Raw genomic sequence first — 26,402 nt, forward strand, 5'->3', positions numbered from 1 at the left:
CATACCAAGTGCACGTAGGTATGATGCACAGGGCTGGGCCTCACAGACAGGGGGTGAACATTTAATGTTAAATCCAATCCTGGGGGGACAAGGCATTTTTGATGAATTGAGAGAATGATGGCAACTTAAAAGGACCCTAAGACTTCTTATCACTCATGAGTAATATACCGATTACTTACATAAAGTCAGAGAGCCTGCCTGGCTTTTGATCCGGGGAGATAAAAGGACTATTCCAGCTGAATACATTTGAAAATAGAATTGGAGGAACAAAGTGTGGTACATCCATGTGACGGAATATGATTCATCTGTGTAAAGCAGCGAACTCTGATACATGCTATAGCATGGATAAGCCATGAAAGCTTCATGCTAAGTGAAATTAGCCAGACAGAAAAGGACTCTGATTCCACTTATTGTGAAATATCTAGACTAGGCAAATTCATAGAGACAGAAAACAGATTGGAGATTACCAGGGACTGGGGGGGATGGGGAGTTGGTTACTGCAGAAGGGGTACAGAGTTTCTGTTTGGGGTGATGAAAAAGTTTGGAAATAATCAGAGCTGATGGTTACACAACATTACGACTGTACCTAATGCCACTGCTCTGTATGCTTACAAATGGTTATAAATGGCAAATTTTATGTTACATATATTTGAGCACAATAGAAATTAGTGTAAAAAAGGCAAAATAAAAGAGCAAAGAAAACCGTTTTGATGATTATAACCTCATAATCCGGAGTATGAATATCACCGTGGAAGATGAGACCCAGAAAGTATAATGAAGCAACGGGAATGAATAACATCAGATCCTTGAGGCCACTCTCTAAAGGCAGCGGGACGGGAAATCAAGAAGCCCCCGTGCACAGGAAGGAACGATGGCGGCCAGGCCCTAGATAAATCTGTAGGAGGAACCAGCTCCTGCAGGGGCTGCCTCTCGGAGAGCCGTAAAGAGGGAAGAGCTGGAGGCAAGTCCGAAAGAGGACCTGATGTGTCTCTGGGAAGCTTCTGCCACCAGATGATAGAAGCCTGAGAAATGAGGGACGGGGCCGGGGGACATTAATTAGTATAACGACGTACAGCATAGCTCTCTGTCCCCGAGATCTACCAGCGGCCTCTGGGAAGAGAGGCCCACCCTTTGGGATACCAGGTAGGGGAACTCCAGCCGGCCACCCTGCGAGAGCGCCCCCAGCAGGGCGTTCACGGCTGTGCGTGACCCACGTAGCACAGGGTTGTGATTGCCTTCGCATTGTGCTGCCGCCGTTCCGGACGGTACGGAAAACCAGAACAAAACCCCAAACCCCACAATCCCGTATCATTATCATACTGTCCTATGCTCTTAATGCTTTATGAGATTGACATAATAGTAACATCAGCTATGTTGATGAAACTATTGTATTCACCAAAATATCATTTATTCTATGGAATTTAAAGATCTTCACGTTCACCGAAGAGGAATCATCTGAAAAAAACTAATCACCCACAATCATAACATTTCATCCTCTCTTCTCCATGGATCTTACGCCCATAGGACTATGTATCAATGGCTGCTTAAGAAAATGAAAAGGTTTTACTATAAAAATATGCAGTGTCAAAAATACACCCACAACAATATGGTATACAATTTCATTCTTTAAAAAAGCATACTTTGCTAGTTCTCTACAAAGAGGAAAATGTTGTAGGTGTAAGGTTCCTAGCCTTTGGTCCCACTAGCTCATTGTGACTGTGGTATGCTTGCTGTTGGGCATTGTCCGTTGAAAAAATTGAAGCAAATGCTTTCCTTCCCAAGTTGTTCCGTGAAACACCCATCCTATAAAATGCACCACACAAAAGGCAGTTCTTGCTGTAAAGAGTTTAGGAAATGCTGCTTGTGGTATTCTATTTGTTCAGGCAAAAATGCGTGTTTGCATACTGAAAGCTTTAAGGCGGGGGGGGGGGGCACCTCTATTTAACTTAGCTTAACACTAAGTTTCCAAGCTCTGTGATAATGGACCTCTGCCAAGCCTCTCTGCCTCTACTCCAACTTTCCTCCCAGTAACATCCTCTGGAACCTATGCTGAATGAACCTCCCTTTGGAAAATGAGGCTGTACATTTTTGTTCTTAGGAAATGACTTTAATTTCTGGAAAGATTTTTCTTCTTAACCAGATGGAAGAGGTCGAAGTGTTTGTATCTGAGACACAGGAAACTCTTTTTGGGTGATATTCTAGTCTTTCTCTAGACTCATGCTGTCTGATAGGACTTTCTGTGCTGACGAAGATATCATCCTGTATCTGCATTGTCTAGTCCGGTGGTAGGAAGCCACATGTGGCCGTGGAAGCATTGGAAATGTGTCTATTGTGAGTAGGAAACAAATTTTAAATTTTATTTAATTTTAATTTAAATAGCCATGTTTGGCTAGTGGCTACCATACTGCACAGCAGAGCCCTAAACTGAAGTGAGAGCAGAATCAAAAGAAACTCAGAGAAACTATGTTATCTTCAGTAGAAGTCTGTTTTCTAGAGTGTTCTGAGCTCTCTGGTAGCTTGTAGAGCTAAAGAAGAAATCAATTTGCCACAAAATTGATTTCCTAACATTATTCAAAGAGATGGAGCTTACCATTTTGAAAGAGTATCATTATTTCGGACTTCTCTTTATTTTAACAACAACAACAAAAATAGCTAAAGACACGTGGAATGGTCACTGGTCTGAGTTGGGTTAGAAAATACGTCTTTCAATTTCAAACCACAGAACACTTTCTAGGAACATTTGCCAATTGATAAATGTTTTCCAGAGGAATGGTATGCGGCACTTGTTTGTACATTTGTGAATGATTCCTTTAATTAAAATAAATATTCTCCAAAGCTTTCTATCTTTGCACTTCAAGCTGTCTCTCACACAGAAAGTCTAGCGAGACTTGTTTCCAATCTGCAAATGAGCCAATCTTAGAGTTTAAATTAGATTTTTGGACACATGTCAAATAAACATAGAATGCAGATTTTTTGACATTTCATAACATTAGCTTAAAAAATACTTTTATTTATATATCAAAGAATATACATGAAAGATTAAAAGGTTATATAAAAGAATAATGTGTCCACAAGCTATGATTCTACTCTTTATGTGTTGCAGAGGCTGGGTGGTCGAGGCAAGCGAGGTGTATGATTGCAGCTGGAGCTTTGTGCTTACAAACTCCCATCGAGGCACACTGGAAAATACTTATCCCTTTTGGTGTCTCCTTGGAAGCATCACAGTATAAACCACATGTATTTGGAGTCTAGATTTTACTCTCTAGTCTTCCTTTTAAAAAGAGAGAATTCAATATAGGTTTCAAAATACTTCACAAAATTTAATTAAATGTTGTATTTTTATAAAATTAAACTATCCTTAAAGAATATGAAAAGTAACCATTTTGTTTCCCCTTGTATTATTAGATATCGTCCATCTGCTTGCTTTTTATTTAAGAGCTCCATATATTGAACAAAAAGCCTCCCCACCTATTTATTACTTTACGTTTTTAACTCAATAATCCGATCTTTGAGTGAAAGACTAGGTATCCGCATTTGTCTTCATTGGCTCCTTTCCTATGTAAAATGAAGCTTGGACTCTGATTTAACTACAATCTTCAACAATACAATAATGCTATTGTTATAAGCAGTTTGAAATCACCATTTTCGACAAAAGTTTCTTTGCATGTAGCAGGTCGTACTCCATAGTTGTGCAGATCTAGACTTGGGTTTGATGCAGCCTCTCTATCTTGGAGACCCTCTTCAAGAAAAATGCAAGAAGATAACCTTGGTAAAATCAAGGGGTCTGTGCGAGTGTGGAGACCACGGTGAACGCTTCATTAGCGCCTTGATAAATCTGCCTCGGAGCAACATGTACTCTCCAGTAAATTAAAGAGTGACTATAGGGTGCCTTAGAAAGTCTATCTGATTTCCTTAACAAATGGTCAGTAGTATGGTTTTTTTTTAAAGCTGCTTTTTTTTCAGTTGTTATTTCATCCTCGAATTTCTAATTTAAAAGAGAAAGTTCTTCATCTAACTCCTATTATCCCAGATGAGAAATGATCTCTCAGTCATATAATATCCCCAAACAATACCAAACAAGATAATGATGTTTTATTTATAGAAAACTCACAAGGTTTGATTGCCTTAGCTTTCTGTATTCCCAGGTCAGCGAGTATTAATGTATTCCATATTTTGTTGCTGTTTTCCAGTATTAAACATGTCAACATTTTACATTGGAGTCATAAAAGTTAGCGAGATAGTTCTGATGAATAGAAATAAGGCCGGAGTAAAGAATAATGCATAACATGAATTCCTTAGGAAATCAATTAATATTTTTATAAGCAGTAGTAAAAATATGATCAAGAGTTAGCAGAGAGTGAGGTCAGGCTATTTGATCCCCAAATATATTCTTTGTTGAGTTCCATCTATCAACGTAAAAATATTCTGTGCTGTGGGAAAACCAAAATCTCAGTGCACCCAAGACTAAAACATTTTATGTATCAGAATGTACAAAATTCTAATTTGGCTGTGTAGCCTTTGACAGGGTACAAAACTGTAATGCTTGCAGCGCTTCCAGGCTCCTAATTGACTTTTTCTGGATCCCTGAGCTTAGTACATTTTGTTCTGAATTATGTATTATGTGTGCAAGTAAACCACTGTATATTTTATACTTTTTGATGAGGTTCTTGTTGAGGCAAGGGAAGCAATTCTAATATTGGGGAAAATTGTGATTAATATTTGAAAATAAAAGTGATAGTGTATTCATATTACTTCTACATTATTAAGATTCATCCATCCATCCAATGAATGTTGAACTCCACATACATGGATTTACTGAAGACAATAATATCAAGACTAAGGATGGGAATATAAAGGCATGAAACAAGGGTAACACTTCAACTTAAATTCTGGGACACGGGACTAAAGCTCAGATAATTCTTTATAATGGTAATAAATTTGCTGGAACCATCACACATCTGTCAGACCTTTCTGAGATGGACTGACATTATCATTTAAATAGAAATCCTTGCCTTCATTTACTAGCTAATGTATACTGCTCTCCAGGTAGCAGACAAGTCTAGTGATATAGTGGAGCAAAGGATCAAGTAATTTGATTTTCCAATGGGCATTACTATATATTTGAATAAGACAGTCATAAATACTAATCTAAGTACCTATTTTAAGAAGCCAAAGACAGGCACAATACTGAAGTATATATGGAATCTATATACAACAGTAATCATGGGTGTATGAAGGACCATCTGGGCATGTAGTGGTGAGCCGACTGACTGGAAGACTGGATCCATCCAACCCTGGAGTACAACACATGGAGATGTGTCTCAGCTCTGAAAATGGGTGTCCATAAGCACAACACAAAGTACCTCTAAGGCCTAATTTTTAAAGTCTGTTAATGACAGGGAATTTGACTCTCAATCTTTTTACTCATGAGATACTTTTTGTAATATCAAGCATTTCTTGGATACCCAGATAATAAAAACCTGTTGGTAGTTGAGAAAAAATTAAGCACAGATAGACTCACAGATATCTTACATTAAACCTGTAAACTACAGCCTGAGAACCACTGAGGTTAATGATATTTAGAGAGTCTTCATATCCAAGACTCTATGATTCTTCCATAGCTTTCCTGGAACACTGTGCAGGATGAGGTACCCACTACTCCCTGAGGCAGCCCATTTTGTTGTTAGTTGTCCATGGCGTTAGGGCAAATGCTAAGCAGTGACTCTTCTTCCTCTAACCTCTACTTACTGGGCCCTGTTCTGCCTCTGAACAACATGAACTAACCATGATTTCTACCACACAACAGCTTTCCATTACCACCCTGAAATCCAGAAAAGATTGGCAGCTTATGTACAATCATAGCAGAATTGCGTACATCAGAGAAAGGGGAAGAGAAAGAAGGAAAAAAGTGAAGCTAGAAAATGAACTTCAAAATCTGCTACTAATGGTCCACTTATATGCTATACCTGGAACACAAATGTGCCTTCGTGTTTTTGACCAGTTACCTTTCAGAGGAACACCTTATTAGTTGCACCATATACAAGGTCTTCAAGAACAACTTTAAGTTGTCCTTGTGCTCCTGCTGCAGCGGTCAGCCTAGAATAGCCACCATGTTTCCTCATAGAAAAGTCCATTGGGATGTCCTGAACCACAGGTATCAAATTTTCTGTATAAAGACTACAATGTGAATGACATTTTGCCAAAGTACTGTGTAGGAAAAGCAATTCTTTGAAGGGCTAAAGAGTGAGGTCTATGTACTTAATTCCCTGCTGTAGATATGGCTTGATCTGGCTCGATTCTGGAATATTTGGAGGAGAGCAGCAAATGGTTATCTTTTATGTAGTTTTGTTTGGATATCTAGTCTTTTAAGCAAGGTGTTGATAAATATTGATTAAACTTTTGATTAAATGTTAAATAAATATACATTTTATGCCAGGTATTGTTCTAAACACTTCACACATGATCTCATTTCATTGTCATAACAGTCTTATATGGGGTTGCTATAATACACCCTGTTTTAGAGATGAGGAAACTGAAGTGAAGAAATATTAAGACCAGTAGTAGTTGGTGGAGACAGGGTTTGAACTAAGGCCTCCAACCCAATCTCCTTTTTAACCACTACAGAATCCCCAAAAGCATGTTGGCTGGGTTAACATCCTTTCATGAAAGTCAAGAGTTTGAAGGAAAAGGGTAATGATGAGGTCAATTTATCTTCTCTACGTTGAGAAGTCAAAGCAATGGGAATTGATGTAAGCCTCAACAGGAATATGGGGATTGGGGCAAAAAGACAGGGAGAGAAAGGAAAACATCAAGTTAGGTGCATACTTTAGAAAATCATTTCTGTGTTCTTTTTCCAAATTCTTCAAATTGCAAACTGTGGGTTCAGAATATGTTCATGAATTCTTTGATACTCCTTTCTTTACGACAGTGCCTAACTGCCTTCCCTTTCAGGGTGGGCTGGATCTTACACATCAGTTCTAATGAATGAAATAAAGTCATGGGGTACAACCTTGGAGATCAGGTCACACAGGCACTGTGGTTTCTCTTCACTCTCTTGGATAATTTGCTCCAGGTAAGTTATCTGCCACTGTTGTGGACAAATAGCCTAAGAAGAGGGCTGGGTGGTGGGGAATTGTGGCCTTCTGCCAGTAGCCAGTGAGGAACTGAGGTTGTTTTCAGTCTGTTATCATGTGAATGAACCATTTTGGAAGTGGATCTTCCAGCCCCAGTCAAGCCTTCAGATAACTACAACCCAGCTTGACTACAGCCTCATGAGAAACCCTGAGCCAGAACCACCCAGCTAAGCTACTTATGGACTCCTGACCATCAGCGACTGTGAGATAATAAATGTTTATTAATTAAACATCTAGAATTTGAGGTTGTTATGCAGTAATAGATAAGTAATCTATAAACTGACAAGCACACTTTCAAAAACAACAAAACAGAACAAATAAAAATAAAATAAAACTCATCACCTATAATTTTGAAAGGACAAAGAAATATTCTGAAGATAGCTATCCTCATTTAGGTAAGGTTTGCCCCAAAATTCTTTAATCCAAAGATATTAAAGCAATTAAATTCACTCCCAAAGTAATTTTCCATGATTTGGAGCTTAAATGTATGTTATTTACTTACAACGTGACATTGTATGAAAAAAGGAAGCTATAGCTGTTCAATATTTAAAATTACATAAAACTTTTGAAGTCCTTTTTTATGTTTATTTATTTATTTTGAGAGACAGTTTGTGTGTTAGCAGGGCCTTGAGGGGTGGAGAGAGAGGGAGAGAGAGAATCCCAAGCAAGCTTAATGCTGTCACCACAGAGCCTGACATGGGACTCCATCTTACGAACTGTGAGACTGTGATCCGAGCCAAAATCAAGAGTCAGACACTCAACCAGCTGAGCCATCCAGGCACCCCAAACTTTCAAAGTTCTTTAAAGCAAATGAATAACTGAATGCAGAAGATGGGCCAAAGAAACTCTTTTCCCCATAAAAAATGTTAAGATCTTAACATCCAGCTTTAAAGAATGGAACAACGGTAGGCAATGAGCAGGCAGAAACATACAATTTAGTTATTAGTGAAAAACTTTTATAAATTATTTTAAAAGAAAACATTCACTAGCATTCTGATCCCAGAATTTGGCAGCTTGCTCAGGCCACACACAATCGGCACAGATTACACAGTAAATGATGATGATCGGGGCTGTAAAGTGTAGTTTGATTTTCATAATTTCTAAAAGTAGCAAACATGACTTATGTTTCCATCCCAATGTGATCATGACCATTAATCCAGAGGCATTTTTTTCTGAGTAGGTATCATGGTATCTCACTGGTTTTCAATGTCCACTTTCTCTACATTATGGCTCAGCTCAGGGCTTTGCAACCCACTGCATGACAGATAGCTTTACTAAGGACAACAGATACCACCTTATGCATAGGTGACTTACAGCTCTCAGCCAAAAATTAGGCCCAGGCAATATACCTCTGCCATCAACACTCCTTCCAGAAAGCTCCTCATGAAGTTGCAATTTTAAAAGAAATGTTTTCCCATCAAAATTCAATAGCATTTTATAAGCACATATACCTTCTTCCTTTTCTGGCCTGCATGAAATTTAATATCAGGATTATTATCCATTTGTCATTTCAACCTATAATTTAGCAAGCCTTTTTGTGTTTGAGTTATGCTCCCCTCACACCTTCACTGTCAGCTTGCAGCCATAGATTCATTCAAGAAGCCATCTGGGTCATATTGGTTGACCTCTTAGAACAAACATTTTCCATGTTTCTTATTCTGCTTCCCTAAGAGGCACCATTAGTTTTGCTCATCTCTATTTAGAATGATTTTTATGACACAATAAAATTTCAAGTTTTCCATATTAATCTTCATTTTATTTCTTGAAATACTTAGGCAAACAATTTTGTTAAGACATCACTGATGGGAAATCCTCTTTCCCCTTTACTCTGCCTACTTAAACTCTGAAAAAATAATAAATATTTTCTCTGAATCAGCTGAGCACCAGAGAGTTTAAAATCTGGTCTAGTAATTCACAATGCCTTACAGAAAACACTGTGATAAACGATTAAAGCAAAAAATCTGAATAGGACATCAATGAAGGTCTATGTTCATATTTGGGATCCTACGTAAGAATTTAAAAATCTCATTTCTTTTTTTTCAAGTTACTCATTTTGAGAGTGAAAGAGAGAGAGAGAGAGAGAGAGGGAGAAAGCATCTCAAGCAGGTTCTACACTGTCAGCACAGGGGGCTCCAGCTCACAGAACCATGAGATCACGACCTGAGCTGAAACCAAGAGTCAGATGCTTAACCAACTGAGCGGCCCAGGTACCCCTAAAAATCTATTTTCTTATACATCAGTTCAAGGACATCTGAGTACAAAGGGAAAAATGAAAGTAAAACAAATAGATAATCTTTGCCAATTTGCCAAAAAAAAAAAAAAAAAAAGAAAAGAAAAGAAAAGAAAAGAAAAAGCACACAAAATCAACACCCAAAGGTGTAGGTGGTACTTACCCCGCAGCCCAGACCATTTTCCCCTTCACAAGTGACCTTCCTCCTGCCTGGCTCGGGAAGCAGCCCTGCTCCACAGCCAGGGTGAGGGCACAGCACGCCCCCCATCTGGAGCACACACTCTTCAGCGCCATATTGCTGGTACCGGTTGTACTGTAAAACACAACATGGGTTTTTCAAAGTGATAATATGCAGATGTGCTGTTTTAGCCAAAATGTTAACTGCTGGTGGTGTGTGGGTTTTCTTGTTAATCTGTTTTGGTAAAAAAAAAAAGGGGGGGGGGTGGATAAGGTATGATCCAACACAATGAAAGGCTTTCCAATTGCAATTAGCAAAATGGATAACTTTGTATTTCTAGAAATTGGTCCTAAATATTTCCCCCCAAAGTTTGGATTTTTAAAAAAAAATTTTTTTTTTGGGGCGCCTGGGTAGCGCAGTCGGTTAAGCGTCCGACTTCAACCAGGTCACGATCTCGCGGTCCGTGAGTTCGAGCCCCGCGTCAGGCTCTGGGCTGATGGCTCAGAGCCTGGAGCCTGTTTCCGATTCTGTGTCTGCCTCTCTCTCTGCCCCTCCCCCGTTCATGCTCTGTCTCTCTCTGTCCCAAAAATAAATAAACGTTGAAAAAAAAAATTAAAAAAAAATTTTTTTTTGATGTTATTATTTATTTTTGAGACAGAGAGAGACAGAGCATGAGCAGGGGAGGGGCAGAGAGAGAGCGAGACACAGAATCGGAAGCAGGCTCCAGGCTCTGAGTTGTTGGCACAGAGCCTGATGCGGGGCTCAAACTCACGAGCTGTGAGATCATGACCTGAGCTGAAGTCGGACGCCCAACCGACTGAGCCACCCAGGTGCCCCAGTTTGGATTTTTAATATTACTAACATCACCTCCATTTAACAGTCTTATTTCAGGAATTTTAGGAAACATATCTATATTTTAAGTTATGGACACATAATGCATCATTATCAGTCTTATCAAGTGGTATATTTTCATGCCTCTATTCAGGTGTCTATGAGTTTTTGGGAAACCATTTTGAAAATAGGTCCTGATGTTCTGCCCTGTGCTAATTGTGGGCCGCTCACAGGATATCTGAGCACATCTGAGGAATACTGAGCACGTTCAGCTTGATGAAGAAGATTCATGTTTTCCTTTCATCATTGTTCTCTTTCTTAAAGTATGGTTTCTTTTATCCCTGACTTCATCATGCCCTTGCATGGCTCGACCCCCTCCTTGGTTTCCCCAGCCCGCAGAATAAAACTACATAGTGCAGGTTCCAAGGCCATCCTATTGCAGCATTGTTATTGTTCTCCTGGTGTTATTTGATCATATTCTCTTCTAAACTCAGATCGAGTCAAGTGGATTTGCTTGACTGTTAATTAATTTATGCAACCTTCATTGACAGCTTACTATGGTCAGACTGTGGGTGCTGGGGATACTGCAGGGGACAAAACAGACACCTGTGCTCTCATCCACATGCGGATAATGATAAACACTGAAAGGTTATATTTCAGTGGGAAGGAGATAAAAAACAGGGAAGAGGCAGACTTGGGGGAAGATGGGGACTACAGTTTTGAAGGGGTGATTAAGAGATAGGGGATGCCTTATAAAGAAGATACATGGGGGCGCCTGGGTGGCTCAGTCGGTTAAGCGGCCGACTTCGGCTCAGGTCATGATCTCGCGGTCTGTGAGTTCGAGCCCCACGTCGGGCTCTGTGCTGACAGCTCAGAGCCTGGAGCATGTTTCAGATTCTGTATCTCCCTCTCTCTGGCCCTCCCCCGTTCATGCTCTGTCTCTCTCTGTCTCAAAAATAAATAAACGTTAAAAAAAATTAAAAAAAAAAAAGAAGATACATGTGGGCAAACATCGAAGGGAGATTAGAAAAGCAAACCATGTGGCTACCTGTGGGAATGGGCTTTCTGGCCAAGGACAGAGCATTACCAAGATACAGAAGCCAGAATGTGCTCGGTGCTGTGAGATACAGCAGAGGCCAGTGTGGCTGAGTGAGACGGGACAGGAAATGGCAGAAAACATAGTCAGAGAGCTCTTGGGAATCTGGGCTCTGTGGGTCCCTGAAGGCCAGTAGAAGAGTCTGGCTGCCTTTCTGAGAGAAACAGGAACCATGGAGACTTTGGAGCTGTGGGGTGACATAATATGACTAATCTTCTAAAGACAGCCATCTGGCTGAGGTGTTCAGAATAGACTCTTGGGGGCAAGGAGAGAAGGAGGAAGCAGAGGGGCAGGCAGGAGGTTTTCAGCAATCCACATGGAGGATGGTGGTGGCTCAAACCTGCAAGCTAGTGGTGGAGGTGGGGATCACCTGGATATATGGTGCAGGTAAAAATGGCAAAATTTTTAGGCAGATTGGATACATGGTGTGAGAAAAAAAAGAGTCAAACATGAACATAATGTTTTTGTCTGAGAAGACAGGACACACACAGACACACAGACACAGACACACACACACACACACACACACACACACACACACACACAGAGAGAGAGAGAGAGACAGAGACAGACACAGAGAATGAATAACCGAGATGGAAAGACTTTAGAAGGACAGTGTGTGCATGTATGTGTCTATATGTGTGTGAGTGCCTGTGTGTGTGTGTGTGTGTGTGTGTGTGTGTAGGTTGGGAGTTGAGAAAAGGAGCCGTTATTTCTATTGTATTTATCTTCAGTTTAATAAACTGCTATGCAGCTAAGATGTTGAGTGGCTAACAATGTATGAGTTTGGAGTTTAGGAGAAAGAAGTGGGTTGTAGATACAAAATTTGGAATCATATGTGCATGGAGGCTGGGAGGAAAAGGGTTAGCACCAGGCCTCCCATGCATTTTCTCATTTTTCTGGCCCTAGGAAAGAAAGAAAGATGACTTGGTCAAATCCTCTTGTAAACACGCTAATGATACATCCATACAATGGCATTTGCTAGAAAAGATTCTTAACTGTGGAATACATTAAGCAGGAAATGCTTAAGTGATGAATGATTCCTTGAATGATGAGTGATGGGATAGCTTATATAATTGAGAGATTGCACATTAATGATCATTCCAGGTACTTCTCAGAGACCTCATTCATTAAGTCTTGCCTGTAGTACACCCTGATACACTGAGAAACAACCCAGGGAGCTCTGCTAAATGACGCAGACTTCTCTGTGGTTTGTGGGCACCTCATTTTTACCCACCTTTGAAGCCATTAGGAGAGTGTGACACAAGGTTACATCTAGGATTCCTGAGTGTCTGATTTGACAGCCTGACTCTGTGTTATCTCCATAGCCATGAGACTAGCTGAGACCATCTAACCTTTGTAGGGAAGATGAGAAGGAGCCAGCAAAGGGCACTGAGAAGCAGCAGCCTATGAGGCAGGTGGGAAATGAAAAGGATGTGGGTGTCCTGGGAGCCAAGGGAAGAAAATACTTGAGTGAGGGTGTCATGATAAATTGTCTCAAAAGCTGCCCAGAAGGCAATTACTGGAAACTGGCTGGAGCTGGAAATACAGATGTCATTGGGGTCTTGGCAAGAGCCATTTCAGTGGAGTCATGGAGCCAAAAATCTTAGTGGAGTCAAATGGAGTCAGGACAGAATTGGAGGAGAGGAATTCCAAGAGGCAAGAATGGGTTCTTTTCCCCATAGGAGTTTGGCTGAAAAGGAGAAAAGAAACATTGGATAGCAGCTGAGGGGGACAGAGGGATTGTAAAGGATTTTCTGAAAATGAAGAAATAATATATTTATATGCTGAAGGGAGGGGGTGGGAAGAGAGGAGAGAGTGGATGATGTCAGCTGGGAAATGAGCTATGTCCTAAGGAGGTGGCACACAACATCCTCTCATGGAACTGCGAATGATTTCAATAAATATTTATTGGAACCCTCTGAGGTGCTCAGCTCAGTACTGTACCACTAGACCTTTCAACTTTTATGCCTTGGCCTTGCCAAAATGGGTATGAAGTTTTAGTTTTATAAGATGAATGAGTTCTGGAAATCTAATGTACAAAATGATAGTACAGTGAATAATACTGTATTGTATACTTGAAATTTACTAAGAAGGTAGGTGTTTCAGAACAAGGCTTTGACTTACCATTTTCTATTTGACATTTGTATTTGCTTCTTCTACACTGGTTTTTAAGGACACAGAGGATGGTAGAATAAAACACTATCCCACAATAGCTCAATGGCCTTATCTCACACACATACAAGGATATAGAATAATAGTACCAATACTATCACTATGAATATGATTACTAAAAACCTCAAATATATTTTCACATGCTCTACCGTTTCTTTTGCCAAATTAAAAAAATTTTTTTTTTTTTGTTTTTTGAGAGAGAGCACGAGCAGGGGAGGGGCAGAGAGAGAGGGAGAGAGAGAATCCCAAACAGGCTCTGAGCTGTCAGCCTAGGGCCCAACCTGGGGCTTGATCTCATAAACCATGAGATCGTGACCTTAGCCAAAACCAAGAGTCTGATGCTTAACCAACTGAACCACCCAGGAGCCCCATTGCCAAATTTTTATAATAATACTGTATCTACTTTGTTGGAATATACACCCATTCCATACTATGCTTTGTTTCTCTTACTTTTCATGTTATCTTAAGTGTAAACACACACACATGTACACACAAACACACAAATACACGTAATGTTCCCCACAAGTTCTTACGTTGATATCTTTCCAGTAATTTTGGTTGTTAGAAGCTTGTTCTCTAGTAAATTCCTTGGAAGGAGTGTATAGGAAAAATATTCACTGAGGACTTGCATATCCGTGACAGTTTATTTGGGATCTTTATTCTTAAAGATGAATTTGGCTGGATATCAAGTCCTAGGCTCACATTTTTTCCCCCTTGACCATCTTCACTGTCTTACTCCATGTTCTTCTGGTGTAAGGTGTTATGGACAAGCCTGATGACAATTTAATTTTTTCCCCTTTATACATTCAATTGATAATCTTTTTGCCTAGATGTCCAAAGGAATTTTCTTTCTATAGAATATGGTAGTTTTGTTAGAATATATCTTGATGCTGGTCATTTTCTGATCGATTTTTTTGATTCAAGGAAGCTGTATTGCATTTGATTTTCAGTTATTTGCTCTATTTTCTTGCTTCGACGTGTTTCTTACAGGATTTCTAGTATATGTATATTGGATCTTCCTTACTCACCTTCTAAATCTATCGAATTTAATCTCTGGAATCCTTTATCTCACTTTCAGTTTTTAGAAGTTTCTTCCTTTTTACTTCCTATTTCTTTTAAGACACTATCTGTTACTTATTTTTATTTGTATAATTTCTTAATAACATGGTTCTTTTTGAAATAGTTACTTTAGCTTCCACCGGACTGACGTGCTTTTATTGTCTCTCAGGACATCATTCTGTTCTTCATTCTCTGTAACCTCTTAAAAATTTTATGGGATTGAACCTTGCTTCTTTCTGCTGCACAGTTTTACATGAAATCAGTCCTCCTGACACTTTAGAAACAAGTAGGATCCAGAATAGCTCTTGGTGCCTCTGGAGTTTCCTCTTCCGGTTTTGGGGGTTTGGGGATAAACGCATGGGGGCTCACCTTCTGTGACCTCCCAACTTTGTTGCCCTACTTTTAACTGGATTTCCTCTTTCCTTGTCCCCTTTTCTGTGCCAAGCACATTTCTGTTCAGTGGGAGGCCTGGTCTCAAAAGCAATTTTTGGCTGGTTAAGTCTTGAGTTCAGGGACACAGTCTCTTGTCCCTCCAGACTTGACTGTGGGCCTTTGCACTTCCCCTCATCCTTTTGTGTATTTGTATCTCCTGAATTGGCTATAGTATCTTTTAAAAATTTTTTTTATGTTTATTTATTTTGGAGAGAGAGACAGACAGAGTACAAGCAGGGGAGGGTCAGAGAGAGAGGGAGACACAGCATCTGAAGCAGTCTCCAGGCCCTGAGCTGTCAGCACAGAGCCTAAAGTGGGGTTCGAACCCACGAACCATGAGATCATGACCTGAGCTGAAGTTGGACGCTCAACCGACTGAACCACCCATGCACCCCTGCTATAGTATCTTGTCCATAGTTGGTAAACAACAAATTGTTATAGGATGAGTTAATGAAATATAACTCCAGTGAGCATCAATCAATTAAATAATTCTAATAAAATAATCCAAGGCAATGGAAATTAATATCAGTGATGTGGGATGGCTTTTCTATTTTAAATAAATGGCTCTCAAGCAATTGGCTGTTTTCTGATTTGATGACAGATTACCTATATATTTAATTTAGCTAAGTGATTTTACTACTATGATGATAGCTTTTATCTAGGAAGAAGTTAACCTATGGACAAAGTCCAATAATGCTTTAGTATTCTTGCTGATGGCATTTGTAGTGGTTCCAAATACTGATGAAATGTAAAATTATGTTCCTCTTTCCACTCATTAGCTAAGGAATATATAAAAAAATGACTTTATTATAGTCATTCTACTTATGATACACTCAAGAGAATTTGAGCATACAATTTCTTTCCTCACGGAAGACAAATATTTTAACTTATATACCTGGTCATTTCTGATAATTAAAAAGTACACACATCTGAAGTGAAACCTATGCCCACTGAGTGCACTGCCTTTTTTTTTTTTATTACATTGTGAACTTTGTAAGAACAAACATTTGACCTAGACACAGTAATGAGTTAGTATTTATAGAAAGTTTCATATCCTAAGGAAAGAATTTAGACGTAATTACACGTGTGTCATTAAAGATACTTATTCGGTTCCCTTCAAGATATGGCCCACATTTCCATAGATTCCTCTCAACTACTAAACTGGCATAAAAATGACAATTCATTGAAAGAAACCTACTATATGTTTACTGGAGCCTTGTAACAAATTAGCAGGGAGTAGAGCAGAATATTTACATGTGTCTGAGTGCAAAATACACACAACAGTGGCAAAGTGATAAATTGGTGAACATGAAGAAATGCTGATTCGATAGTAATTGCATAATCTGCAAGGGATTGTTTTCCTCATCAATAATGGGTAGCGTTTTACAAACAGGACTGAAGGAACATGATTAATTTGCAACATGGACTAGGCCTGTGTGGAATCTATTGTCAGGTGGGCACAAAAGTAGCAAATTCCCTTAAAAAAATCACTTCTTTAGCGTTTGTCCTTGGAATCAGAGAGTGAGTGTGTGTGTGTGTGTGTGTGTGTGTGTGTGCACGCGCGCGCGCCTGTGTTTGTGTAGACAGCTTCATACTTACCTGCTGAGTAATGCTGTTTAAGCTGTTATTAAAACTAGTTTGCAAATTTATACATAGACTTTCATAAAATGGATAATCCACAGACAGGTAACTAAGATAATTTAAAGCGACAACATAGTATTCGCCAACATTTTGGAAAATAAGTATTAACAAAGCATACTACTTCGCCCCCAAGAGAAAAAAAAAATTAAAAATTTCTCTGAAAATGCATTCTGTTAGTGTGACCTATCAGGTAAAGATCTCAACTCATTGGTATGGTTTATATTTTATTTATTCGAGGAGTAAATTATTCAGTCTTTACGTGTATGCTCATGGATTCTCGTAAAATGGAAAATATCCATTTTTAAAGCACAAAGTTCATAGAAGTTTCAATAAACTCCCATTTTAGGAATCTAAATAACGAATCATGAGAGAGTATAATCAAATGGGGTTGTATTTTGGTGGTCTGTAGGTAGTTAGAAGAGTTGAGTTGGGTAGAATATTGTTCTATAATGAAGCAAGGGTCACAGGTTCAAATCCCATATGGGCAAGTTAGCTTCCCCTTTCTTGCCAGCCATTGGCTGCCTGCTAAATACTGGTGGTCACTCGAGGGGTCAGGCTGGGAAGGGTCTGCACCTGACTACCCTGAACCCCTAGAAAACCACCCAAAAGGTGGTAGGAAGACAGACACCTCTCCATGGTGATATTTGATTTGCATGCTTTCATAAGAAAAGAAAGCAAAAAGGAACCTAAAATTTAAAACCTCGGCAAATGTGAACAACAGGAATAGCAGGTAAAACTGGGAAATGTTCTGTCAAAATGAGTCACAGCTTGTCAGCAATCTGGGAGCTGCATGGCAGCCTTTCAATTTCAAATCCCCTGAGCACGGAGGAGGTGGGTTTTTGTTCCTCCGTGGAATTTTCCAGAGTATCCTTTTGGGGGCACTCAGGTACAGCTACAAAACTACCCCTCCGCAGGCAGGGACCTGTCTTGCTTTCCCTCCCTAAATTCTGGCTTCTGTTAGGTCTTAACCACGAGCACCAGGGGAATCCCTCCCTGGGGCCTCTCGTACCCCCCCCCCCCCCCCCCCCCATGGAGGAGAGGAATCCCCATCAGAAACACCATTCACTGAACTACGACTCTGTCCCAGGTGCCGGTGCTGACAGACACTTCGTCTATGAAGTTCATTCTCTGCCCACTCTGGGAACTGGAACACGAGACCACTGAGTCACAAAGAAGTTCGGTCCCTTGCTGACCTTCACCCAGGCACAAAACCCCCAATCCCACATCAGAACTCAGGGCTGTGGCTCTAAACACCACCCTTTCCCCAAAACCAAGCTGCTTCCATTTTCTCTCTTTTTCCCTTTTTATTAATAATAATTTTTTTCAGCTCACTCTCCCACAGTCATCTTTTGGAAAATAATGAAAAACAGCTTATTATAGAATTTCCTTTTTGGATAACAAATCTAAAATAACTTTATAGAGAAACACACATTCATGATTAATCCATTTCTCCTTGCTCTGCAGATGATGGCCTATTTTCTGTATGTATTAGAATTAAAACACACACACACACACACACACAGAAAACAAACACTCATCAAATCCTCAGTAACCTTAATCTTATTTTTCCTCATTTGCAGGTAGTTAGCCCCAGGAGAGTTGGTGACAGCCTCTGTGGGTGTGCCCGCCACATTGCTCTTTGTATTTTCTGTTCTGTTGCTAATGTTTTCTTCATCCCTGGACTCCTGTCATGGGTTGATGAAATAAATTGGCTACAGAAAGGGCCGGACCTTGATCACTGCATAGAGAAACCATCAGAAATCATCAGAATGGCTGAAATCAGATGTAAGGAGGAAACAGATCAAACAACACCTAAAATATAATTGAAGCGATAGATTATGTCCTGGATTGCAATTTATGAGATTTTTTTTCTTAAAGTTTTTATTTATTTTTTGAAAGTTCTCTCTATGCTGCATGTGAGGCTCAAACTCACGACCCCAAGATCAAGAGTCACATGCTCTACTGACTGAGCCAGGCTGGCGGCCCTGAAGCTTTTTTTTTTCCAGATGTTTTTGATGACACAATGTCAAAAAATATTTCGACTTCCAGTGGCTGTGGAATCTTCTGGAAAGGAGGTCAAGACCATTGCTTTCTTTGTCCCTTGTCCTTGCTGTGGCCATGACAGTGCACCTCGGAAGGCAAGGCTATGAAGGTGGGTAACCTGCGAACCGTTTTCCTCACAGGGGTTTCTACAGTGGGTGTGACCCCCAGAGGCTTCCGAAGGCTTTGCAAACAGGACTGCTAAGCATGTGCTGTTGATCAGGCAGGCAGCAGAGGGCAGGGGGGCCCATGGACACATGTTATTTACCCTTTGCTACAGTCCCTGAGAAATGGTTTATGAGTGGTACTACTGTTGGCCTCCAAGCTCAAGCACCCCACCCTCAGAGGAAGGGGGTTCGTCTCTGACTTCCTTGAGAGGTACTTGGTGCTCATCTCCTGCACCCTCGTCCTCCCTGCCTCTCCCTGGGCTCTCGTTTCCTCTAACGTACTTCCAAATGGAGCTCCGTAGGGTTCACGTGGTCCCTTGTCTTTTATCTCCCTTTGGCAATTGAGGGACTGAAATGATGTGTCCGAGGGCACTTGTAACACACACTGATAACAAGTTTCATTTCATGGACTTAAAATACCATCTGCATGACAGGGACTCCACATTTATCTCTCCATCTTTGACCCCTGACCTCCGTCTCCTGTGAGTTCCAACTCATACACCCAAATCCTGGCTTGCCTCCTTCTCAATGCTTCCGGCCTAGCAAATCTGCTCAGAGTTGAGCCGTGGGTTCCTCACCTTCTTACCATCTTACCCATCTTGGTAAAATAACACCGTGGGACTCCTTCATTTCCCTGACCCACAGCTAATGAGTCACCGAGACCCTTCACTCTATCTCTGAATATTCACTTCTTTCTCTTTCCTCTGTCGACCGTCTTAATCCAGACCTTGTCCATATCGAAACAAGACTAACCATTCTTGAAATGTAATTTAGTTAATGCCAGTCCCATGCTTAAACTTTTAAGAATTTCCCATTGAACTTAGAATTAAATCCAAACCTTGACCATGGCCGACATGGTCCAGATGGGTCTTCATCTTTCATCATTGTCCCTCTTGTTCATTATTTTCCAGCCACATTGATTTTTATGTAGTGCCTTGAACAGGACAATCTCTTCACCTCTTGGGGGGGTTACTGAACATGTGCTTCCCTCTGCTTCAAATGCTCTTCCATCCGCTACTGAGATCCTAGCTCAGTGAATAGTGGGTGCCCTCTCAACCTTTACTTCATGGCTCCGTGGCTCCTTATCTACAATAGGTTAAATCTCAATCACTGTTTTCACCTTGACACGTATCACAATTTGTTCCTGTGATTTCCTTGTTTGTCATTTTATCTAACACTAGCACAATAACAGTACAAGAAGTATTCACAAAATGTTTGTTGAATGAATGAAAGTTTCCTTAAAATTCTGGTGATTGAAACTAAGGTGGGAAAAACTGGTACAAATGGAGGTACTTCTGAAATGCAGTTCTCCTGAAGGCTCTCAAAACCCTATGGACTGACAGATGTCATTCCTGGTTTGGTTTTTTTGTTTGTTTATGTTTTTTTTTAAGGCTTACCTTGAACTTTAGAGTAGCTTTTTACCTACATTGTGATAATATCTTTGCCAAATAGTTTGGAAGGGGGGGGGGAGGGGGGGAGGGAAGGGGGAGGAGAGGTGTTTTATGAATGTGAACTATAAACACATATCAGAGATAGGGCCAAGAAGCTAGAGTAAATACGTTAAATTCCAAGGATTTTTAAGTGTATTTTCATTTTTGGAAGGTAATTATTCATAGTGTTTAATGATTTGTTTTTCTTTTGGCTCTCAAAAATCAGGTGCCTGTTAAAGACCAAAGCAAGTGTAAGGGAATCACATACAGAGAAATTAGATAACCAGTAAGCATCTCCACCATCCAGCAATGGATTCATTATCTAACCAGTATCTGTGTTCATCTTATCAATTCACTTTTAGGTGAACATTACACTTATTTTATTGCCTACCTGATTACTACTAGTTTAATCTACTGATTGAGTATAAAGAATGAAAATGGTATTTAAATCAGAAACATTTTAGTGTAGCACTTAGTATTTGCAACTTCGCCATACTATTTATTTACAAAAATTCTAAGAGATGGTTGACCATTGCTCCTCCTTCTCTACAAATGAAAAAGCCACGGTAGAGAGGGACTGAAATGATGTGTCCAAGGGCACTTGTAACACACACTAATATAACATTTCATTTCATCAAGTAATGAAAGTTGCCTCAAGCACCCAGAGAGAGCCGGAATGTTTTGCCAGCTCTGGGCTAGAACGCCCATCCCAAGGGCTGGAGCAGGCAGGCTGCTCTGCTTTTTCTCTGGAGACTCAGCCATACCTGCCCTGAGGCCACTAGCTTTTGTCATGTATCATCAGGATAGAAATGTCCTGACTGATGCACGGGTTTATATCAGTCCCCAAAGCAGTCCCTGGCTCCCTTGTCGGCTTTCTAGTCTGACCCCCCACCCACATGTGGCTCTGTACACCCCTTTTCTCTACCCCATCTTTCAGTGGCCCCAACTCCCGCCCCTGTGCTGGGGAAGCCAGGGCCAGGCAGAGTAACTGCCCTGTGACTTCAATCTACTCCCAGTGTTTCTCTCACATTCCTTCTTCATTGAAACTGGCTCATGCCCTAGGACACCACTTCCCTGACAGCTCCCTCAAATGTTCTCTGCACACTTTGTACCACCAAGCATTACGCTGTTACGTTCTAAGTAGAACAGTTTTATTCTCTCCTGAAACCCTCCAGCTTTGAATTTCAAGCCATGAATCTCCATTGGGTGTTCTTTCTCCATCTACAGCCAGCTCCTGAGCCCCACCTCCCTCACCCTCTCTATCTCCCTGCTCCCTCTACCCCCATTTCTTGAAGATCCAGTTCATGACTCATCAGAATTCTTTCCAAGTCTGCTCTGGTGATAATTCTGGAGGATCTCAGTGTCCACACGGGCCACACCTTCCAGTGCCCTGGCTTCCCGACTCTGTGACCTCAACTTCTCTAGTCAACTTGTTCTCTATCCTAACTCAGCCACCAGCCCTTCTGGCCCTCCCTGGCCCCACATTCTGTTCCCTGCATGCCTCCACAATCTCAACGTTGGCTGCACGCCTCAGCCAACACCTACTTTTCCAGCTAAACCCTTCAAACTCTAAAACTCAAATTTCCAACTCAACCTCCAAAAATTATTTGGACCCACTGGGACCTGGAACCAGTGGATCCAACCACCTTTCCTGTCCCTGTCTTTTCATATCCCACCTCTCTGCTCTCCTAGCTGAAAACCAAACTCTGAGTTAAACCCAACTCTGCACTTACTGGAGTTGTGTCTACACAGTTGAATGTGACAGAAGGACACCAGGCTGATGGATCTCACTCCAAACTCATTTCTTTCCCAAGTTTATTCACTTCCTACCCTCCTAAATGACATTGTCATTACCCTTTCCTCTCCCTGGAAATCTCTCCCCCCATCTCCACTCTCAGCTGACAACTTTGCTTCTTATTTCCCTGAGATAAGAGAAGCATAAATGACAACCACCTTCCATATTCTGCCATCATCCCCACTGCCAGCTGAGCTGCCTGTAATCTTGTCTCAGGCTGAGCCTACACTCAGTTGTTGTGAGCCAGGACATTGTTCCCGACAGTCTCTCCTCTCCCCTGCATCTCCAACTTCCCACTCCTCTACAGAGTCATTCCCACCAGCGAATAAACATTATCTTGCTTCCACATTCCTCCACCCCCGCTACCTCATTTCTTTGCTTTCCTTTATACCTAAATTCCTCAAGAAAGAAGTTACCTAGGGGCGCCTGGGTGGCTCAGTCGGTTAAGCATCCGACTTCGGCTCAGGTCATGATCTCACAGTTTGTGGGTTTGAGCCCCACGTCAGGCTCTGTGCTCACAGCTCAGAGCCTGGAGCCTGTTTCAGATTCTGTGTCTCCCTCTCTCTCTGCCCCTCCCCTGTTCATGCTCTGTCTCTGTCTCAAGAATAAATAAACACTAAAAAAAAAAAAAAAGAAGGTACCTATATTTGCTCTCTCCCATTCTTCTTCCCATCTCACACGAACACAATTCAAGCAGGCTTTCACCCCCACCCTCCCCTGGTCAAGGTCACCAATGAATTCTGTGTTCATTTCTCACCCCTCATCCTGCTTGGTCAGCACAGGGCACGGGTAATCAGCCCTCCTCCTAGAAATGCCTCCTGACTTTGGCTTCCGGTTCACACTCTCCTGGATTTCTTCCTGCCTCACTCCAACCACACCTTGCATTTTGTGATGCTTTTTACACTATGCGTTTACATATACATTCAGGTCTCCACTCACAAATCACCTGCTCAGTGAGGTTCTTCCTGACCACCTTATATAAAATTTCACCTCTTCCCCCAGTTACCACAACCCTCTTTTTGGCTTTATTTTTCTCTATGACTATAAAAAGCACCTAGCACAATATATACTGAACATGTTTGTGTGTATATAACTTAGCAGTTTTCCCCTGATAGGTATTTCTTTTTCATTTCTTTATCCCTATAACTAAAAATGGTATACAGCACCTGAGTAGGTGCTCAGTAAGCACCTGCTGAATGAAAGCAAAGAAGGAAGGAAAAGTGTTTTTTTTTTTTTTTCAGGAAATAAAGATCAATATTGCTGTGATGCACTATGTCTCCATGTTGCACAACTAATCAGAATAATATTGATTTTGATTATGTCTCGATTAAATTTCTAGGAGAATGCAAAGTGGCCTGACTTTTATGCAGATCTAAGGAGATGATTGCAGTTGGCTTCTTTCCCTGCTAATCACCAATGACTCTAACACAAATATGGAAATAATTTGCAAATATTGGTACAAGTTAGAAGAGAAAGCTCCATTATCTGGGTGGAAATGTCAGGGTAACAATCAGTAATTCTTACTTCAAGAAATCTCACAGGAAGACGGCTGTGAGATTCATGTGTTTCATAAATAGATATGTCTGAGGGAGCCAGTTAACAACTCTTACCTGCAATGGAGGATAGCTGATTTTCCTTATATTTGAATGAACACTTATGCCCGCTGAATTCTGGAATTTGCAGTCTTTAAATAATGAAGGAAGCATGCTGAAACCTATTAATTCAGGGAGTTGGAAATAATTCCAGTTTTTTTATCCTCCCCCAATTAATCCCTTTCTGCTTTTAATTTAGTATTGGACACGGTGGGGTCCAAACTTGCAACATACACATACCAAAGAAAAACACACAAACCAAAAACTTATCAACGACACTGAGCGGCCCCATCTCCCTTTGCAGGTTTTCCCGTTCAGACTCGGCAAAGACGACCCTTGGGAGTAAACCACCATGTTGTCAACTACTTGGTGTAAGTGTTTCAAAAATAACTTGACATAAAGATTTAACATAATACCATGGAAACTAATTCTATGTAAAGACCAAGAAATTTGTTTTGACGTGGTCAAAAGTACGTGTGTGCACGCGCGTGTGTAATTCAGCACCTTGAATTATTTACTTAGCACATCTGTTTAAAATCTGACATCTCGCTGAGCACCACACTACTCAAATCATCTACTTTTGATGGGCCGCCCTTTGTATATAAGTCACACGTTCACATCCATAGAGAAAGCGGCTGCGGTGAAATACGGATAATGTGCACCGAGTGCAAAAGTCTGGTGAGGACAGCTTGCACACTTGCCCGCTGCCATCATGTCAGGACCGTCTGTGATGACTGGGCTCTTAGGCATAATATATCTGGGCACTTACTCGTTTGCCTATCTGCCGCTACGTCGTGCCTGCTTACTGCTGGCGTCCTGAGACGAAATGCTCTGGCAGATGTACCAATTAATAACCTGTCAGATCTGATGGATAGAAGAGGAAAAGAGTGTCCTCACACATATCTGCGGCGTGGCTTTCTTCCCCATTTTAGGGCGCCAAGGGTCAGGAGACACACTCTACCTCCCTGGAGAGCACCCAAACTGTCTCATTAGTGTCTGTCTTTCACGACACCCTGGCACCGCCTTTGAGAGGCTGACTCACCTGCTCTTCTCCAAGGATCCTGAAGTGATGGAGCTCTTTAATCAAGGAGTTGGGGCAGCCAGCTGTTGGAGAAAAGAATTAATCGTAAACATGTTTTTCCCATTCTGGGCGGTAATGTGCTCTCACGTGCTGTTATGACTATCAGCCGCAGTGTTGTTGGGGAAGACGCAAACACCTACCTGCAAAACATGTTCTCACCAACAACAAAAAAGCCATACCTCCAAGGGAGCTATGGCTGCTGCCTGGTCCCCCACTGTGACACTGGGAAGGGGCCACAGGTGAGCCCAGCCAGGTCTCTTCTCCCTCCTGATTGTGACCTGGGCTTTGTGGAGCTTTAGGCCACCATAACTCTTATACCCAGGACATTACTTGTCCCTGTTATACAGCCAGGATTCTGTGGGGCCAGAGTGGGAGAGTTGGTGAGTATAGGTGCATTTCACTTGGATATCACGTCTTACTTCCTCAACTCTGAAGACTGGGCTCTGCACACGGACAGTTAAGAATGAAGACAGGGTCGCCAGATACCATATCTTCATGGGATTTGGCTGTAGTGTAGAACCTTGTCTGGTTCTTCCAGGAGGCTCTGTCAAGACCATTAGGATTCTGGGGACACCTGGGGGGCTCAGTTGGTTAAGCACCCAACTCTTGATTTCAGCTTGGGTCGAGGTCTTGTGGTTTGTGAGTTTGAGCCCCACATCAACCCCCCACATTGGGTTCCGCATGGACAGTGTGGAGCCTGCTTGGGATTCTCTCCCTGCCCCTCCCATGTGCTCTCTCTCTCTCAAAACAAATGGATAAACTTAAAAAAAAACAAAGAAAAAAGACCATAAGGATCCTGTTTTTCAGTTTGGAAAGGGGCTTTTATGGAAAGGACCTGGGAAGCGAGCCAGGAAAGCCTGGTTGCCATCACCTTCCATCCTACCCAGTCAACAAGAGCCTATTTAGGCTTTCACATTTTCTTTCTTCAGTTGTAAAGAGAAATTGATAAATAAATTATATATATGCATGCCAGCACATGCTTAGTTATCATTTAAAATATGTTCCATCCCTGTCCTTTTAATAGGATAATTTTACATATTACTTTGTAGTCCTTTATAATATTAGCTCTACTAACAAAAATGGACACAAAAGCCTATTTCTTAGATACAATCCCTGGATCACATAATCTGTTGAAGTTTCTGCTAAGGAATTGTGTTGTCTGCAAAATGTACCAAAGCAATCACTGTGCTGTTTTTCCATGTTATTCTGCATTGTGCTGTACAAACGATGGAAAGTACTGAGGATGTTTGTCTGGGTGGGAGGCAGGCTGAGGAAGGAGGGAGCTGTCGTATTCATGGGGGAGGGGTGAAGGAGTTATCCTTTGCAAGAGAGATTAGATTTGTGCTTTATTCTAGAAGGCAGGATGAACACAAACAGGCAAAAATTACAGCAATAGATTTTGATTCAATGTAAAGAAATTTCTAACTGAAGACTGGAATATATTGCTTTATAAGCTAGTAACTGCAGCTTTTCAGACACAGACTAAATGACGATTTCTGCAGGATATTTTAGAGACGAATTT

The 26,402-nt window shown here is 41.1% G+C and overlaps 1 protein-coding gene across 3 annotated transcripts in view; it reads right to left on the bottom strand.

Annotated features, from left to right (window-relative positions):
* Positions 1–26,402, bottom strand: part of PRKN (parkin RBR E3 ubiquitin protein ligase) — a 1,353,288-nt gene that overhangs the window by 180,763 nt on the left and 1,146,123 nt on the right. For all 3 annotated transcript variants that reach the window (XM_047860009.1, XM_047860008.1, XM_047860010.1), the window contains exons 8-9: positions 24,842–24,903; positions 9,527–9,676 (exon numbers count right to left, since the gene is read on the bottom strand). In XM_047860009.1, the coding sequence (XP_047715965.1) occupies positions 9,527–9,676; positions 24,842–24,903 (212 nt within the window). The remainder of the gene's footprint in view (positions 1–9,526; positions 9,677–24,841; positions 24,904–26,402) is intronic.

Source organism: Prionailurus viverrinus, chromosome B2 (assembly GCF_022837055.1).
Source record: "Prionailurus viverrinus isolate Anna chromosome B2, UM_Priviv_1.0, whole genome shotgun sequence".
In the NCBI taxonomy this organism is placed as follows: domain Eukaryota; kingdom Metazoa; phylum Chordata; class Mammalia; order Carnivora; family Felidae; genus Prionailurus; species Prionailurus viverrinus.